This window comes from Haliotis asinina, chromosome 2, assembly GCF_037392515.1.
Source record: "Haliotis asinina isolate JCU_RB_2024 chromosome 2, JCU_Hal_asi_v2, whole genome shotgun sequence".
Classification (NCBI taxonomy): Eukaryota; Metazoa; Mollusca; class Gastropoda; order Lepetellida; family Haliotidae; genus Haliotis; species Haliotis asinina.
The window spans coordinates 7123121-7140317 of NC_090281.1; the positions used below are offsets into that span (position 1 = coordinate 7123121).

At 40.8% G+C, this 17197-nt stretch overlaps 1 protein-coding gene across 1 annotated transcript; it reads right to left on the reverse strand.

Moving 5' to 3' along the window:
- Nucleotides 1-1598: 1598 nt before the first annotated feature.
- On the reverse strand, nucleotides 1599-16978 carry LOC137273186 (beta-1,3-glucan-binding protein-like). The gene is made up of 11 exons (XM_067805677.1): nucleotides 16656-16978; nucleotides 12156-12239; nucleotides 10918-11077; nucleotides 7087-7161; nucleotides 6771-6831; nucleotides 6144-6326; nucleotides 4691-4768; nucleotides 4136-4253; nucleotides 3546-3617; nucleotides 2319-2454; nucleotides 1599-1980 (listed from the first exon to the last, which is right to left on the reverse strand). Exons 1-11 carry the CDS (start codon nucleotides 16736-16738, stop codon nucleotides 1771-1773), a joined length of 1260 nt encoding a protein of 419 aa, XP_067661778.1. The 5' UTR covers nucleotides 16739-16978; the 3' UTR covers nucleotides 1599-1770.
- Nucleotides 16979-17197: the final 219 nt, after the last annotated feature.

Here is a 17197-nt window from a genome sequence, read left to right on the forward strand (position 1 = left end):
ATAGTCTATAGTAATGTTTTGATAAAGTCTGTATTAGGGTAAGCACATATTTGTTTTTCCCAACAATTTGATATACACAGTATTCAAAACACACCGTGTTAAAATACAAGCATGTCGCGGAGAATACAGTGCAATGGTTTATGAATAGGAGGAAACACGCCTCCGAGGTTGTGGTAGACAATGTAAAACCATCGGGTCAGGAAATCCCTCGGTCGTTTTAGCAAAAAGTAAAACCCGTCCCCACAAAACAAAAGTCTCAAATGCGATTCTTCTGGGAAAACAACAGATGACCTAGTACATAGTGACAAGCACACTTTAGATTTATATTACTTGAGCAACCCACTTTATTATGCAGACATGGCATGGTATTAAATGACACAGGGCTTGGTTATTTTAGCAAACTGATTTACAGGAAGCGTTCAGGTGAATCTTTACAGACTAAACACACCGTTATCCTCTGAGAGCTCACAGAGGCATACACAGCTGAATAATAAGGATGTGTGGCACGAACTGTCTCAACTCAGGCCTTCCACACAAAGCAGAATAAAAAAAATACCAGAATAGGAAAAAAAACTTCTAAAATTGCAACAATATCCTCTAAACCGGAACAAACGCTTTGCAATGGAAAACTAATCTTTTGAAATGGAAACAAAAGTTGCGTATCAGCTACAAGAGCGCCCTAGAATAGTCGCCGGGAATTCTGGATATTTTTTATATTTATTCCCACTGTATGTAAATAATAGAATCCGGACCAGGCAGTCCAGTGACTGGCACTGGGACATCGGGAAATGATGACGACACGTCCAACAATGATGCGGACCCTAACAACGTCATCGTTGTCCGATCTAACTGCAAATATCTGATCTGTTCTAGATTTGTCACCCGAAGTTGCGAAATGTTGTCCTTTCCCATGACATTTTCAAATCTGTAGGTATGGATTTCTTTGTCAACATACCTTCACAAAGATCTACCCTGACCCTGTTGTTCTGGTCGTTATGTGTTTATACAACCGAGTTACAATAGGGAGTTGTATTACTTATTCCACAGCATGGAGTCACCCTCCTTGTCTGATGACTCAGAGAGGTAATCTGATCATGTAGCCTCTTTCTGTATGTGCTGTATCGGTTCAATCAATACCCGTTTCTCTACGCACTAAATGCACCACACTCTAAAAAAATCACAAACAAACACATGAATCGTTTGAAGAAGAATTTTAACTTCACGACTTGATGCCATTCACCAGTGTGCCTTTGTATAAAGCGATCTTAGCGCTCTGGTGGCCGTAACTCCCCTACCTTAACAGAGAGGTATTCCTAGCGTGACGGCTGCAATGTACAACGGCACCCTGATCAAGCTGATACGCAATATTTAAGCTGTCACTCAAAAGATCATCGCATGATGCTTGACTTCTTGACAACCAGAATAGGGATAACTGCATACGTTCTGGACAGGTTTTAAATCCGATATGTCGGACGGTGGACAACGTCTGGTCACTGATGGTCATTTTCCTGACCCATCAGATTTGCTGTATGGTCACTCTACCTAAGGTGATGCTGGTAACGTGACGCACTCACGTCATAAGACAACAAAACACAAAATAACCATAACGGTTTCTCGTGTTGAATATTTATTAGAAATCGTGACATGCATTTCACATGGTGACATTGTTACAGTAATGACTGACGTGGTTGTCGATAGAGGGTCGAGTGATTTGCAAGTAATAACAATACATGGTTTTGTTTCGAACAGTGTCTGTTTTTCAGATTGATTTTATTTCAGCTTCCACACTTTAACATAATCTATCTTAAGGGCGGCGTCCTCCCCTCTCCTCACGTCGGGGTTCCATGTGGGGTACCACAGATCCTTAGCCTCCCAGAACTGTTTAGCAACTGCATCAGTCCATGGCTTTGGGTAGGCGGTGTTGTTGTAGCCGTTGAAGTAGTTGAAACCACCGACGGCGACATTCAAGATGATGTAGAACTAAAACAGACAATCGGACAATGTGCTGCACAGGGTAAAATAACACAACCAATGGGATGAGTGTTGTAAGACTGAGTCGCTGCCTAAGATTGAGGTAACATACTGGATTTGGTTCTTCATGAATATAGCATACAGAATGTTTGTGGCACCTTTCATACAATTTGACAAGTGTGACACCAGAAAGGGGCATCACTCTGTATACCAATGTGGGATCGAACCGCGGTCTTCGGGTTGATGACTTATCGCTGTAGCCCTAAGCTTCAGTTTCATCTGAAAGGAATGCCATTTCATAAAGATTATGAAACATTATTTGCGAACGTAAATGACATTTGTATTACCTCCTTGTCGAAAGGAGCGATCTTAGGTGCGTTTCTCCATGGGTTTTCAAAGACCGTCTGGTTGAACTCCGCGAAACTCCAGAAGCCGCCTTCACCAGGGTCCACACGCAGTGTCTCTCTCCCGTCAAACGTAAAGCTGAAATATAACGGGGTATTATTAATTGTCAGATAACACAAATAAACCTGAATGTATCCGACGTAATGCTGTCATTCATAAGTTCCGTCCACACTTTATGGTGTATTCTCTCCAACCGCAATGTTACGTTGAACTCATCGGGACCGTAAAATACGTTCGATTTATATTTTCGGATTTTCAAAAGTTCCAGTTTGACACATGCTGGTTAAGTAGTGCTAAATATTTTAGAAGTGAGTGAGTGTGTATAGTTTTACCCCGACTTTAGCGATATGCTTCCAGCAATAACACGGCAGAGGTCACCAGAAATGAGCCTCAAACTTTGTGTCCATGTGGGAAAGCGAACCCGCGTCTACGGCGTGACAAGCGAATGCTTTGAGCACTGAACTAATCCACCGCTCAAATTAGTAAGAGCCTGTCCCGACCGGGCACTGAGGTCTACACAGCTGTGAATACGAAGCATTCAGTTTCGACTCATTAGAGTTAGGCTCTACATTGATCAAGTTAAACGACCAATGCTTCATCAATCTTGGATTAACATGAATAGTCTTCGGTATTGTCTCTTCATCAGTATGGCGTTGTATATAACACAACATAGTGTGTTATATAACATAACATAGTGTATTATATAACCCAACATGGTGTAGTATATAACCCAACACGGTGTTGTATATAACCCAACATGATGTAGTATATATAATCCTACATGGTGTAGTATATAATCCTACGTGGTGTAGCATACAATCCAACATAATGTAGTGGATAATCCAACATGGTGTAGCGTATATGTAATCCTACATGGTGTAGTATACAACCCAACATAATGTAGTGGATAATCCACATGGTGTAGCATATATGTAATCCTACATGGTGTAGTATATAACCCAACATAATATAGTATATAACCCGACATGATGCAGTATGCATCCCAATCGGATGTACTCCATAGAACACATTATATAGATCAAAATATAGTTCCACAGAGCATAATACAACTTTGCCCATTCCAGATACCGTCGATTGTTCCCACAATTTCATTGGCGGAGTATATTGCCGCTGTCATCTACATGTATGGAGGTATAAACGGGACGTACGTGATGGCATCCTCGTCCCATATGACTCCATACGTATGGAATTCGTCTCCATATGTTCCGGTCTCTTTGACCCTGCCAACATAAACAGATTTGCAACGTAACAGAAAATATAAACATAAACAGATTGTCAGCGTGGCAGCACAGATTGGCATCATAAACAAAATGTCAACATGAACAGATTGTCAGAGTGAACGTATTGTCAGCGTGAATATGTCAACGTGAAAATATTGTTAAGGTAAACAGATCGCCAAAGATCGTCAGCGTGAACAAACTGTCAACGAATACGGATTGACAACGTGAGCTAAAGATATTGTCCGTTTGGCGGCACTCTTGCGATAAGCTGGACATGTTAGACTGCACAGGCATAATCCCTGTTCATGTTTCACATTAACAAACTTTCCACACAACATTTTATTGCAACAGCGTCCTCTGTCGTCAAGACCACGACGGAAAACAGTTGAACCCATCGTCATATGTACAATCGTCTTATCGAGTTTGTCCTTCTGAATTCATGGAGAAAAATACGATTGTTCATCTTACCGTCCAGACTACCTGTTTGGCACTTCAGATGATAACGTGGGCGAACCTACCAAGACTGGTGGGCACGTGCCCATCCATTGTTGAGGTAGTCGTGTCCGAAGTGGAGTGTACTACCGTAAGAGTCCACACCTACAGAACGACCAGTTGAGTCGTAGTAGTGTCGGTTTCCTGGGGAGATAAATTAAACCTTCTTTAGGTGAAGAGTTTCATGGATACATGTATATGTTTTCAACACCTGGAGGGGACTGTGTGTAGTCGGCGACTTGAACAAGCATGTAGGGATAAGTGTGGCTATCCCTACCTGGTCGTTTATAACAAAATTCTATTCATACACACTGAAACTTCAACGTGCATAGATAGTTATCAAACTTTTAAAGAAGATGTGAGCATTCGGTGTAATATAACCTGTCGCTGTGTATTCACCTTACAATCAGTTTACCACCAAGACTACAGCACATTAGATTAGACAAGACTTAGTATACATCGTTGTACTTTTTCTTTCTTGTTTTGCATTTCCTGTATTGTATTTGATGTGTTTGTTTCTTTCCAAAGTTACGTTGTTTTGTGTGGCAGAAAGATTTCAATTCAGTAAAGGTGATATTTGCCTCTGCTCTCCATTATGTCAATCTCGCCGGACGACGGCCATCGACCATACTCTGTGTACGTGGGCAACATCCATATAGCTGAAACAGAGGAAGATCATGCCTATCGACATCGTGGAGTAGAAGGAGTAAAGTAAAGTTATTTGATTTTTCTCCATTTCACAGTAGGATATCATGCAATAGACAGATTTGAGTTAGCAATCAACGCATGTTTCGTGTTCTTCTGGTGTAACCAACATTGAAAGATTTCTAAATAGCTATTGTTTAAACGCCTAAACCAAGTGTAACTTGGATGGACCCGTAGTTGTAACTTTGTATAATGTTTCCCACAACAGCTTCCAAAGCTGGTTCAGTCTCTATACATGCCTCCCGGGTGGAGGTGATTATTTCAAGGACGTGTTTCTTAACACATGAACCTCACACGGTCACGGTGTGAAATTTGAACACAAATGTACACAAATGTTCAACATCCTTGCAGGGTAGGAATACCCATACTTTATTCGCAGTTAATATTTATTTCATGGAACTATCCATACCGACATGTTCTGTGCGAGCAGTTTGTCTAGAAAGTATAAGCGTACTTAGTGGTATTCAACACATGACAGCTATTTAATAGTTGTTAGTAGGAAGAAGATGGCTCACCATATTAAGTGGGTAACAATGTTACGATCATGATACGATTATATCATGTGTCATATTTGGGACTACACTTTTAGAGTAAAGTACAAATTCTAGTACTTTTTTGAGTTGATTCACACCTGGAATTCGAACCCACACCCACAACAAGTACTAGAATTGGTACTCTATTAAGAAAGTGTAGCCCCAAATATAACATATGTTACATCTGACCACTTTCTGCATGGCATTGTGTAATCATAGCTTTCGGCCGTGGGGGCCGTGCCAATTAACACTTATCAAGAGGGGTACACAAAGCTCCCAGTCTAGACTGTCCGACTTTTATTTTCGTGGAAGTCTCGGTGGCTGAGCGGGTTAGGCGACTGACTTAGTGTGCTGGCGATTAGGTGCCTGACTTCGAGGGTGTGGGTTCGAATCCCGGATGGGACTCAACTAAAAAAATACTAGAATTAGTACTAGACTTTATTAAGAAAGTGTAATCCCAAATATGACATATGGTACATTTGACCACTTCCTAAATGGCAATGTGTAATCATGATACGATTAACCCAGGTTCCTGATATTGCCGCATTAAGTGGAAAACATGACTTGCTCTGGCTACCTTCTTGAGGATGTTTCATCATACGTCATCTAATTGTTTTCTGTGGGGTCGATTTAAGGTATTCTAGTTAACCATACAATCATAGGAGAACGAATTTAAGTGAAATTGTGAACAGAAGTGTACACCCAACTATATTGTATGTTAGTGGTTGTGACAGAGGTAAGGTTTACTTTGACCTGCAGTGTACAGTCAGCAATCTATGATAGAAATGTTACCAACCTGGCCACAACCAGTCTCCCTTGGGGAGCTGAGCCCTAACTTCCACCTTGCCATATCTGAAGTTCAGACCCCTGGAGCTTCTGAGTCGGGCAGACTGAATAGGGTTGATGATGTAAACATCGTTGCCGGTACGTTCACAGCCGTAGAAGGCGTTGCCGGTACAGGTGTCGTGAGGACCACCGCCTGGAACGGGTATTAGGCTGATTTAGTACTATTCTAATCACATCATGGTATGTTTCAAGCTAGTAACAGCCAATCGTTTGCCAAACATGTCTGAATCTGTAGACGGTTACCTCATGATATGGCTGAAATATCGCCAGTGTAACGTAAAATCTTATCTGACTCACCCACTCTAGAAGGTAAGCATGTGTACAGCCTATTTCTGATGTTCCTATCCGGGTAACATTGATTCACCGGATTTTGTGTACATAGTCTCTGCAACGAGAGGCATGGTCAGACCAGTCGTCTGCTGAGCCGGAAATCGTGGTGCAGAATTCTTGTGCACTCCCCATATCTATAATCATTGATTCACGCACGGGTTTGTGCGACCCAAAGCGTCAAGTTGATGAGGGCGGTGTTCAACTACAAACTTACAAACTTTCAAGAAACAATCAAACAGACAGTTACCCCACAGTTCAAGTTTCCCGGAGGTGAGGAAAGCCTCCCCAAACTGATCCGACGTCAACGTCTGCAACAATGACATCACATATTTATATATCATTCAGGAATATTCTTGGAGAAATACTGCCTCAGGATTTAGAAGATCCTTTAACTGGATGTTCAGATCAGATGTATCGTTGAGACATTGTTCTGTGACTCCATGATTCAGATAAAACATGTCACGTCGTTACAAATACGTGAAGCAGTTGCCTAACAGTTTACTGTTTCAAATATCCCCAGCACCCAGGAAACATAACTGAGAATCTACGTGTCGTCGACTTACGGGTTTGATGTAGAGGATTCCGTCACGGACATAGCTGTTTGAGCGGTTATTGGTGTAGAACTGAAACTCCCAATTCTGAAAAACGAGAAAAATATAATAATTATTAACACTTTAGACATGCAGTAAACGCAGCAGATTTAACGCTGCTTTGAAGCGGGGCTCAGCTGCCTTAAGACATATCACGGAATGGTGCCGTTAAACTAGGGAATAAAGTCGGAGCCTTTCGCAAAACTTTGACCTGCCAATGAAGCGACTAACAAGAAGTCACAACAGCCAGTTAGAAAGCACCTATGTTACGACGTAAATTGTAATAAAAATCGATGTAAATGTTAATACACAAATTGTACGTAACACTGACGTACATTGTAACAATTGTAGTTGCTGTTAAATGTAACAAATGTTTACGTAGATCTAAGTTGTAATAATAGTTTTAATCGTTCGTAAATTCGCGTGTTTTCGTTTTTCGTTGCTTCTTAGGGGCGATAACATAAGCGAAATGATGATGGATATTTGTTCAATATTTTGGTTTGTAGTATATCTGCTCTCTCTGACTGTAATATAGTAATATTTTAGTTACACAATGTATATCAAAAGGTTATAATTTTCCAAGGTTCGTGTCCAGGCTCGTGCTTTGAATCCTGCCCCTTTGTTTGTTAATGTATGGTAAATGAACAGGTTGCACGCCTCATGCAGTTTATACTGTTACTCTTAAGCTGAGTACTTGAATACTTTTTATGTTGTCAATAACCTGGAACTTCTAGCTCCAGCGTGACAAAATTCCCAATTGGCACTTTGGTGCTTTGATTTCCCAGCGGTAATAAGGTCCTCGATGATGTATATCATCCAAGTTGATTTCATCTGGATGAGTTGGTCAGTTGTATGCGTTGCTCTTCCTTCGATATTTCTCCAGGAAAGTTACTTTGGAACCATAGTAATAGGTGTCAACCTCAAGAACATTCCCAACATACCATTTTCTGTCGTGAGTACCCCAAAATATCTTCCAACAACTGGAAAGCAAAGACATCACGTTCAGAAGCCAGCGCAAAAAGCAGATTCAGCAGCTGGTTCAAAAACAGGTTTAGCCGCTGGTTCCACAACGGGTTCAGCAGCTGGTTCAGCAGCTGGTTCAACAGCTGGTTCAACAGCTGGTTCCATAACTGGTTCAGCAGCTGGCTCCATAACTGGTTCAGTAGCTGGTTCCACAACTGGTTCAGCAGCTGGTTCAACAGCATGCCAGGAGAGCCGCATCTGTACACCTGAGCATCATCTCCAAAGAGATGACGATTCACTCCGTGCTCATGTATTATGCTTCAGAGCTCTGTTATGTACAGTGTTAACGGGACTGTTCCCAGGACCGACCCCCGTGGAATACATACTTAATGCTGATCGTGTCAAGTAATTATCATCAACGAACGGTATGAACAGACAGATACGACTGGAACTGAATAAGAGCTGTTCCGTCAATGAAGAAAGCACACCTGAGACGACGGATGAGTATGTCACGGGAGATGGTATCAAAGGCACTGCTTAAATCGGGAAGGGTTAATATACGATACATGTTCATCAACGCCACGCCAGAAATCATGGAGGACCTTGACTAGTACCGTCTGAGTACTGTTGTGACCACGACATGCAGACTAAGTATCGCCCTAACAAGCTTATATGTTAATGAAATGCAACGAAAAGCGTATTTACGAATGATTAAAACTGATATAATATTTTACGCAAAGAGTTTACGCATATTACGTCACCGCAACTAAAATTATTACAATTTACATCAGTTTTTAATACAACTTGCTTATTACTATTTACGTCAAGTAATTACAATTTACGTTTTTATTACAATTAACGTCAAAGGTTATTATCATTAATTTGCTGCAAGTATTACAATTTACGTCGTAACAAACTAAATATTCAACTTCCGTAACGGGCAACTCCCTGGAACATATTTTGGCTATGAATATTTTGAAATGTCTCATAACCTGTATTGTACTTGTCAAGTGTTATTCATTTCATATGTATTTCCTACTGAAACATGATACAATCAGGTCTAGAACAAACGTCCTTGAGGTTGCATAAGTGGGAAAACAGACATCCGGATCTTCACGTTCCCAATCCTGGAAGCAAGACTCTGACTGACTGGATAAATGATCGCTTTAATGTGACATCCTCGGGTATGCCAACAGATCTATCAGGCTGCTGCTTCTGTTACCATACCATTCTTTTTATATGTGAACTGGTATACATTGTCTTTACAAAGAGGTCAACCTCAATTCACTCACTGCCCTCAACGCATAGAATCTTGCTCCCTTCACTCGGTGTTTACATGTCGCATTTGTTTGTCACAAGTGCAGTATTTATGCTGTCGAATGATGTTTACATGTTATTCATTACAGACAAAAATATGTTTACCAGGCGTTGTCAAGTTTGAATAATAGGTGCCCAGTGTGGTATGTATGCAATATGGAAATCAGTCATGCCTGGTAAATGCAGTGACATCATTTGTATATTGAAAATGAAAGTGGGACCATGTACGTCAACAGGGCACACACAGGGTCATGATTTTATATAAAAAACAGTGATACAGAAGCGAAAAGGATCCACTCGGCTTGAATGTATTGTGCATGTAGAATATATGTGCCTAGAATGTGCCTCACGTGATGGAAAAAACCCTCATACACTCACTTCACTTTCTATGCCATGTTTAAGCAAACCCAACACTTAAGTATAGTTGACGTAATCTCATTTCATTTGTAATTGGTGCGATGATCTGAAACTGGAATACGATACTAATTACATGACCCTACCGTAAACGTTTAGTGTCTTATATGTTTTTTATTTGTTGATGTAATTGAACACATGCATATGAATTAAAGCAATGACTGCACATATGCATAATCATAATTATTCAAATGGTAGCATAAACAAATATTATCCAATAAAACTGACTGAAAATTGAGGATAAAGGAACCCATTTGTCTGAAACTTACCAACATTTTTGGTACTTCTGGATATGATATTTCAACTTTGTCTTTTAAATTATTTAAGAAATTATTGACTTTTGGAATTATTTTCTTGAAAATGCAAGTGTATATGCGTCTATTAGCGGAAAAGATTAGATGATTTAACGATGGCTTATTACCCAAAATTCCAAACCAAACCAAAGTGTGTTATTTCAAATTTCTGTATATTTTGGATTATCCAGTTTTAAAGTTCTTCCCAGAAGCTTTGGGTTCAATTACATTCCCAATATACATGACATAAAGTTTCACTATCCACATTACTAACGCTACATGCTGTATTGTCTTTTCAAAATTTCCTTTTTGTTAAATAATTCTGTGCATAAATTTAAATTGAAAATCAAAGAGGTTTACATATATTAATTCTGTCTCCAAATATTAATCCATATATGTACCTCGAATATCAAATTTGAGCTTCAGATCTTCAAAACGCATAAACCAATCTTCATTACAAAGGTCATTAATTGTTAAAATTCCATTTTAGCGAAATGCCATATAAAGTGATTTGGGCTTTTGAAATTAGCATCATAAATAAAACTCGGGCTTACACATAATTTTGAAATGAAAGTTGGGCGAGCCCTCACCCCTAACTAAATATAAGGATTTGCAACCTATCGGGCTTACATGAAAAAAACAAATTGGCTATGCGACTGTCTATGAGAAGTGGCAGGGAGCACCAAGGTCTAATTGTAAACTACATCTTGGGAATTCATTCCTACAAAGGGAGATACATGGCCTTAAAGTCACCAGCACGGATTGCCCGAGTAACAATTAAATGTTCAAACATGTAGTATTCAGATATTTGACCTACCCCACCCCCTCCAGCCGTGAGCTCGTGTTCCCACACTTTAAAGTCAAGTGTATTAAAGTTGTCCTCGAACATGAGACATGGAAACTTGGTGCACTGAGGAGTTGTTGTTGGTGGCGCTGTCGTCGACGCGCAAGGCCTGTGGCAAATGTCCGTCTTCATTCTGCAATTAGTTTCCTTCAAAGATCACACAGCATGAAACAGCAGGATGAAGGAAAGGCTGTCTGAAGCAATATTGTAGTGTTCTTACTGAGACCAAAGTGTGTATATAGATGTTATGCATTCTCTGCCATTCTCTGGGTGAGTTTAAATCATGCAGTATACAACGTGATTGCCACACAATATGCTACATAGAATGTATATGTTATGATTTATCTACGGCCGGGTATGTTACACACGTAATGTATGTGCATCAATTTGCTACATAGAATGTACGTGTTATGATATATCTACGGCCGGGTATGTTACACACGTAATGTATGTGCATCAATTTGCTACATAGAATGTACGTGTTATGATATATCTACGGCCGGGTATGTTACACACGTAATGTATGTGCATCAATTTGCTACTGTGCATGATAATTTTGTAAAGTACATTTTACCTCCTATGTACGTCACACTGTATCATTTACAGTGTGTGTGCATGTCATACAGTATCATTTACAAGGTGTGTGCATGTCATACAGTATCATTTGCAAGGTGTGTGCATGTCATGCAGTATCATTTACAAGGTGTGTGCATGTCATACAGTATCATTTACAGTGTGTGTGCATGTCATACAGTATCATTTACAAGGTGTGTGCATGTCATACAGTATCATTTACAAGGTGTGTGCATGTCATACAGTATCTACTACATTGTGTGTACATGTCATACCGTATCATTTACAGGGTTTGTGCATGTCATACAGTATCAGCTACATGGTATGAATGTCATAGAATTTGTGCTGCGCGGTATAAACATGTACAGTGTGTGCTATATGTTATGAACATGACATACAGTATTTTGGACATTGTGTGTACATGTCACACAGTGCTTGCTACATGGTATGCACATGTTAAACGCCATATATGGTATGTACATGTTATACAGTATCTTCTACATGGTGTGTGCATGTCATACGGCATCTGTTATATGATATGCACATGTCATAAAGTATCTGCTACATGGTATGTGCATGTCATACAATTTGTGCTACATAGTTTCTTGGTAACGTCCCTATCAGCATTCACTATTTACCTGTATTTGGTGCATCTCAACCAGCCCGCCCAGCCACAGCCCTCGGTATAGCTTTCCCTCATCTTGCAGACGTAGGGGCAGTCACTGAATAACAGAGTGAGTGGTCGAATGGGTGAGTGAGTAAGTAGGTTAGTGTGCTGGGTTTCATGAAACACTATCCCATTAGCTCAATTTGGGAGTATAATGGTTGTCTCTTATGACATAATGAGTTAAAAAAGATAATAGATATCCTATATCGAAGATGCTGAAGAACGCCCGCTTCTGTTATATTATTACATGTAAACTCCATGTGAGTGCGTGGTTTTTCACAGCTTTCAGCAATATTCCAGCAATATCACGGCGTGGAACACCTAAAATGAGCTTCATACATTGTACCCATGTGGGGAATCGAACCCGGGCCGTCAGCGTGACGAGCGAACACCTTAACCACTAGGCTACCCCACCGCCCAAACTCCACGTGAAACCTGATACAGCACAACAATGGCTGAGCTACAGTTATCAAGGCACATGTCATCCACCTGACGAAGGGGCAAGGAATAGTCCAGACACGTTGTGTAAACAATAAAGAAGAAGTTTATTCCTGAATACCAACTCAATTCTACCTCTCAAGAACCCACATGACTTGATGTTCTTGTTCTTCCTGGGAACCAGTTTGGCGAGAGAGAGAGAGAGAGAGAGAGAGAGAGAGAGAGAGAGAGAGAGAGAGAGAGAGAGAGAGAGAGAGAGAGAGAGAGAGAGAGAGAGAGAGAGAGAGAGAGAGAGAGAGAGAGAGAGAGAGAGAGAGAGAGAGAGAGAGAGAGAGAGATCCACGTTCGAGTCCCCACAATCACAGTGTGGGCTAGTGGTCTGAAACAACACTCCTTGAAGTAAATAATAACGAAATCTACAAGTAAGTTTACGATAAACTTTATTCCTAAATTTGTAAGAACATCTAGGTACGCTGTAATTCAATCAAGTCAGAGTGGTTACTTTACGATGCCGCGGTATTCCAACAATGTCTTAGCAAAACAAAATCAGAAATGTGACCCTCACAAAAATCGATATACGGTATATGGGTGCAGGTGAAGTTTGTGCCAGGCCGATCCTGAAGCGATGCCAATAAACAGAAAACAAACCCACAATATTATTCCATACAAAACAAAGAGAAGAATTTTATGTTGATAGTAGATTTTACTGTACTAGTAAAGTAAGTATACTGGGATATACAGAAGAACACTAATAGCTGCTGAAAAAATAGATCAGGCTATAGATGGTAATTTGGTCGCTCAGCCAGGTTTGTGGACGGAAGGTCGACTCACCTGGAATGAAAACACGCGTTGCTCACACACAGGAGGGATAATCTCAAAGATATTTGATACTTTTCATGATGTGTATTGAAAATGTCTCTTTTGGTTATCTTACAGTTTCATCAGCTGGACCTGAGCTACTCTATATATGTATGACATGGGAGGTGAAATGACACAAACGGCAAGTCGAGATAACTACATTAAATAGATGAGCAGAGAATGTTAAACGGCGACCTTGTCTCGGCTGTTCGGACATGTCGATAATCAACTGACAAAGGTGCAGCCCTTCACAATAACAGACCCAACCAGTTGTGACACGGCCAAACAATGCATTAGTATTCACTTGATTATGTCAAGCTGAACAAGCTGTATTTTTTTAGAGCTGATATCACTTTAACACCAGCTTGAGCCCAACCAGCGTCTGCCACGCCCGTCCTGCTTTTTGGTTTTGACACGACCACTCCTACCTGATTCTTTTATGTGATATTGAGGCTCCGTGGAATCCGTGGAATATACTTCCTTAACAGTCTCAACATTCAAATTATCATTTTTACGTCTGTTATCGAGCATAACGGAGCTCAAGTCTAATTTCAGAATGGGCATTTGAGAAGCGTTATTTGTAATACAATACCATCGAAAACTAATTTGCCGAAAATCATGGCCTGCTCTAAATAAGTTGCTTCACAAAAACAAACAAAACACACACGCAAAAAACCCAAAGCTGTGCTGGACAGGAACCAAAGACGTAGCAAGTATTCGCCCAGGATAAAAGGGCTCTCATTATAATACTAAACAGGGTCTTCTGTATACGCACAGACAAAACACAGTCTCCTTCCCCGAGTCATTTTCCACCATCTTAGTGACAGATGATCACTTTAAGGAACCATTGGTAGAGTACATAAAGGCATGAGGATATGAGACAAATGTTGCAATGCATGCAGAAGACATTTTTCAGAGCACTGCTTTATGTACATCATTGTTTTAATGGCAATTCATGAACGTTTTAGGTATAATTATCACACAATTGGTAGTGTTCTCGGCAGGATAAAGCAAACGGATATTTTCGGTATCCGTTGGGGTCATATACGGATACCGATGCAAATTAGAGAGGTCATATACAAATTTTAGGGACTACTTTCACACTGTAATCAAATATGGCGTTACGCCCATCTATCGGCGATCGTGTCCAGATTGACGGCTGTGGTTACAGTACTGTAAGTGCCTTGGTGAGAGGCAATTGTTGCCTCGTAATGATAGATGGGACTCCACCAGCACCGAAACGCAGGCGTCTTGCAATCCTTGACTCGGACAGCAGCCAGGAAAATCTCAAATGAACGGTTTGACACTTTGTCAGTTGACATATTAATGACAAGCGCGCTTGCAAAATGCCTCACAAACATTATTATGTTTTACAGAATAGAATTGAAATGCAGCTGAGAGGGTTTGGGTGATAATGGCACAGTCAGGCTGGTAAAGCTCATCATCAGCTCAGGGCCTCGGCCCCTCTACACGCAGCCCAGACAGCGAATGGGACTTCTCCCAGGAAACACTGCCTAGTCGAACCCACCAAGAATTTTCCGGAGAATATGGAGGCTCCTCAACACTGCAGCGTTCTGCATTACCCAGATTGTCAGAAGGGCTGTGCTCCCGTTGGAGATCCCGGGCACTCTCAAGAGATCAGGAGGTACCAAACCAAGGGCACCGAGAACAATGGGGAGCCTGACGACAGTATTACTTGGGATGCAAGCGAGACATTTCAAAGGCGAAGTCCGCATATTTATCATGCTTTTCCTGAATCTTGCCAATCACAATGCTGTCAAAAGGGACAGAAAATTCTGTGATAGAAATAATTTCACTGGCTTTATCAAAAAGGACAAGATCAGGTTCGTTGGCTGGAATTCGTCTCAGGCTATATATTGGCCCATTCCAGAAAAGCTTAAAAGCATCTTTTTCCAGGACACCCTGGACATGTTCAGGGTCGTACCATGGATGGACCTCGAGGTCAAAGCCACAGGCATGGCGGAGACGATAATAAAAGCAGCGAGCCATGCCATCATGTCTTTTAAGATATGCTGTTTGTGCCAAGGAAGGGCATTGACAAGGTGTTGGTAAGTCTCAGTAAATTCATGTCGCGAACATTATAATTATTGTTCAAAAGTTTAACTGAAATTTTCCCAAATTCCACACGTGTTTTTGTCATTTTTTCAAACTAAGTTAATATTTGTTGACAACAATGCGCTTTTTAACATAAAAGCTGACTGGGAACTACATGACGTAACGCAGTCAAATGAGTGATCAGTAGAAAACTGCGTCACCTAGATTGTCACGTCACGTATTACTACGCACATATTTGTGACGTCATAGATATGCGGGCACATCTCAGGAAGTTTAGTTTCATGATCTGTGGCAAATGGAATCACATATTTTTTAAATTTGAAAGTAAGAATGACATTGTCTGATAAATAGGTTATAACACTCGTGTGTTTTGGGATGGATAATATCCTGCATTGGGAATAGACACTATGTATTTAGCTCGCCAAGACTCGCTAAATACAATGTTTATTCCCAATGCAGGGTATTAACCATCCAAAAACCCACTCTCCAAGGCTCGCTAAATACAACGTTTATTCCCGGTGCAGGGTATTAACCACCCCAAAACACACTCGCTTGATAGCCTATATATCTCTCGTCACGAACAAAGCACGCAGCAAACCAATGTGTTGTTGAAAAGAGTTCATCTACGTCGTAACGTTTACGCAGTACACTCCTATCATGCAAAAAGCGATTTTCGGGATGAGGAAGAGTGGCTATCTTCTGTATGCGAAGAGATCTTAAAACAACACCATGTATAAAGTATCGAGGATATGAGCAGACGAGTCTTGCAATAGATAACTTCACGACGCAAGCGAAGTGTGACTTCAAGGGAGATTCAGTTTGTGTGAAACATTGAATATAGTTTAATGACTCCACTGCTGCATTAGATACGACAGAATCTCGTCACTGTGGTATATTGTCAGTAGTGTAAGTCTAAGTAGCATGTGTTTGTAAACACACGATCTTTCCACACAGTCATGCTTTTCTAATAGTCTAAAGCAACAATTTCTTCTTGAAGTGACGTTATTTTTTCTGATATTCCAACAAGAGTCTTAATAAGGGTTTCCATTTTAGCTATGTCCCTATTAACAAGGTTTCAAAGTCGATTGTTGTAACTTACTTTTCTGCTGTGTCGCTGCTTTGTGCTAGGGCAGATGTCGTCACACAGACGAACAGAAATGCTGCCGCCACAAAGCCCGCCATGTCTGTTGTCTTGCTCGCTGAGACTGTCGTGACAAAGGTATCTTCACGTGTACAGGCAGATTTGAAGACAGGTAGACAGGTGACGTAGGGTGCAGTGGTAGCTATAGGTGAAAGAGGTGGTGGGGGAGTCCAAAGGGTGTGTGTGTGGGGGTATGTTTACTGTAAGAATAAGGTTGCATTGGGAAGAGGGCAAGAGAGGCTTGGTGTGTGAGTAATACGTACAAGGCGACACAGATGTGTGAGGTTTAATATCACGTTGGTTAAACCTCTGGTATGTTTCGACAGACCACGGGACAGTTCGTTCTGGAACCTATGAGCATGAGACCCGTGTGCAGTAATGGAACTGAACTCCTTGAGCGTCTTACCATCTGATCCATTCGTGACCACTTTGGGGTTTCACGGTTAGATTCGTCAACACAATAACGTAAATCAAACATAATACATATTTAGATACCATTT

Excerpts from the sequence above, each read along its gene's own strand:
- LOC137273186 (XM_067805677.1), bottom strand. The coding sequence starts at position 16,738 with ATGGCGGGCTTTGTGGCGGCAGCATTTCTGTTCGTCTGTGTGACGACA. Across the intron at positions 6,832-7,086 it reads GAATCCTCTACATCAAACCC|ACGTTGACGTCGGATCAGTT; the intron begins GTAAGTCGACGA and ends TCATTGTTGCAG. Across the intron at positions 4,769-6,143 it reads GGGAGACTGGTTGTGGCCAG|CTATATGGATGTTGCCCACG; the intron begins GTTGGTAACATT and ends CCTCTGTTTCAG.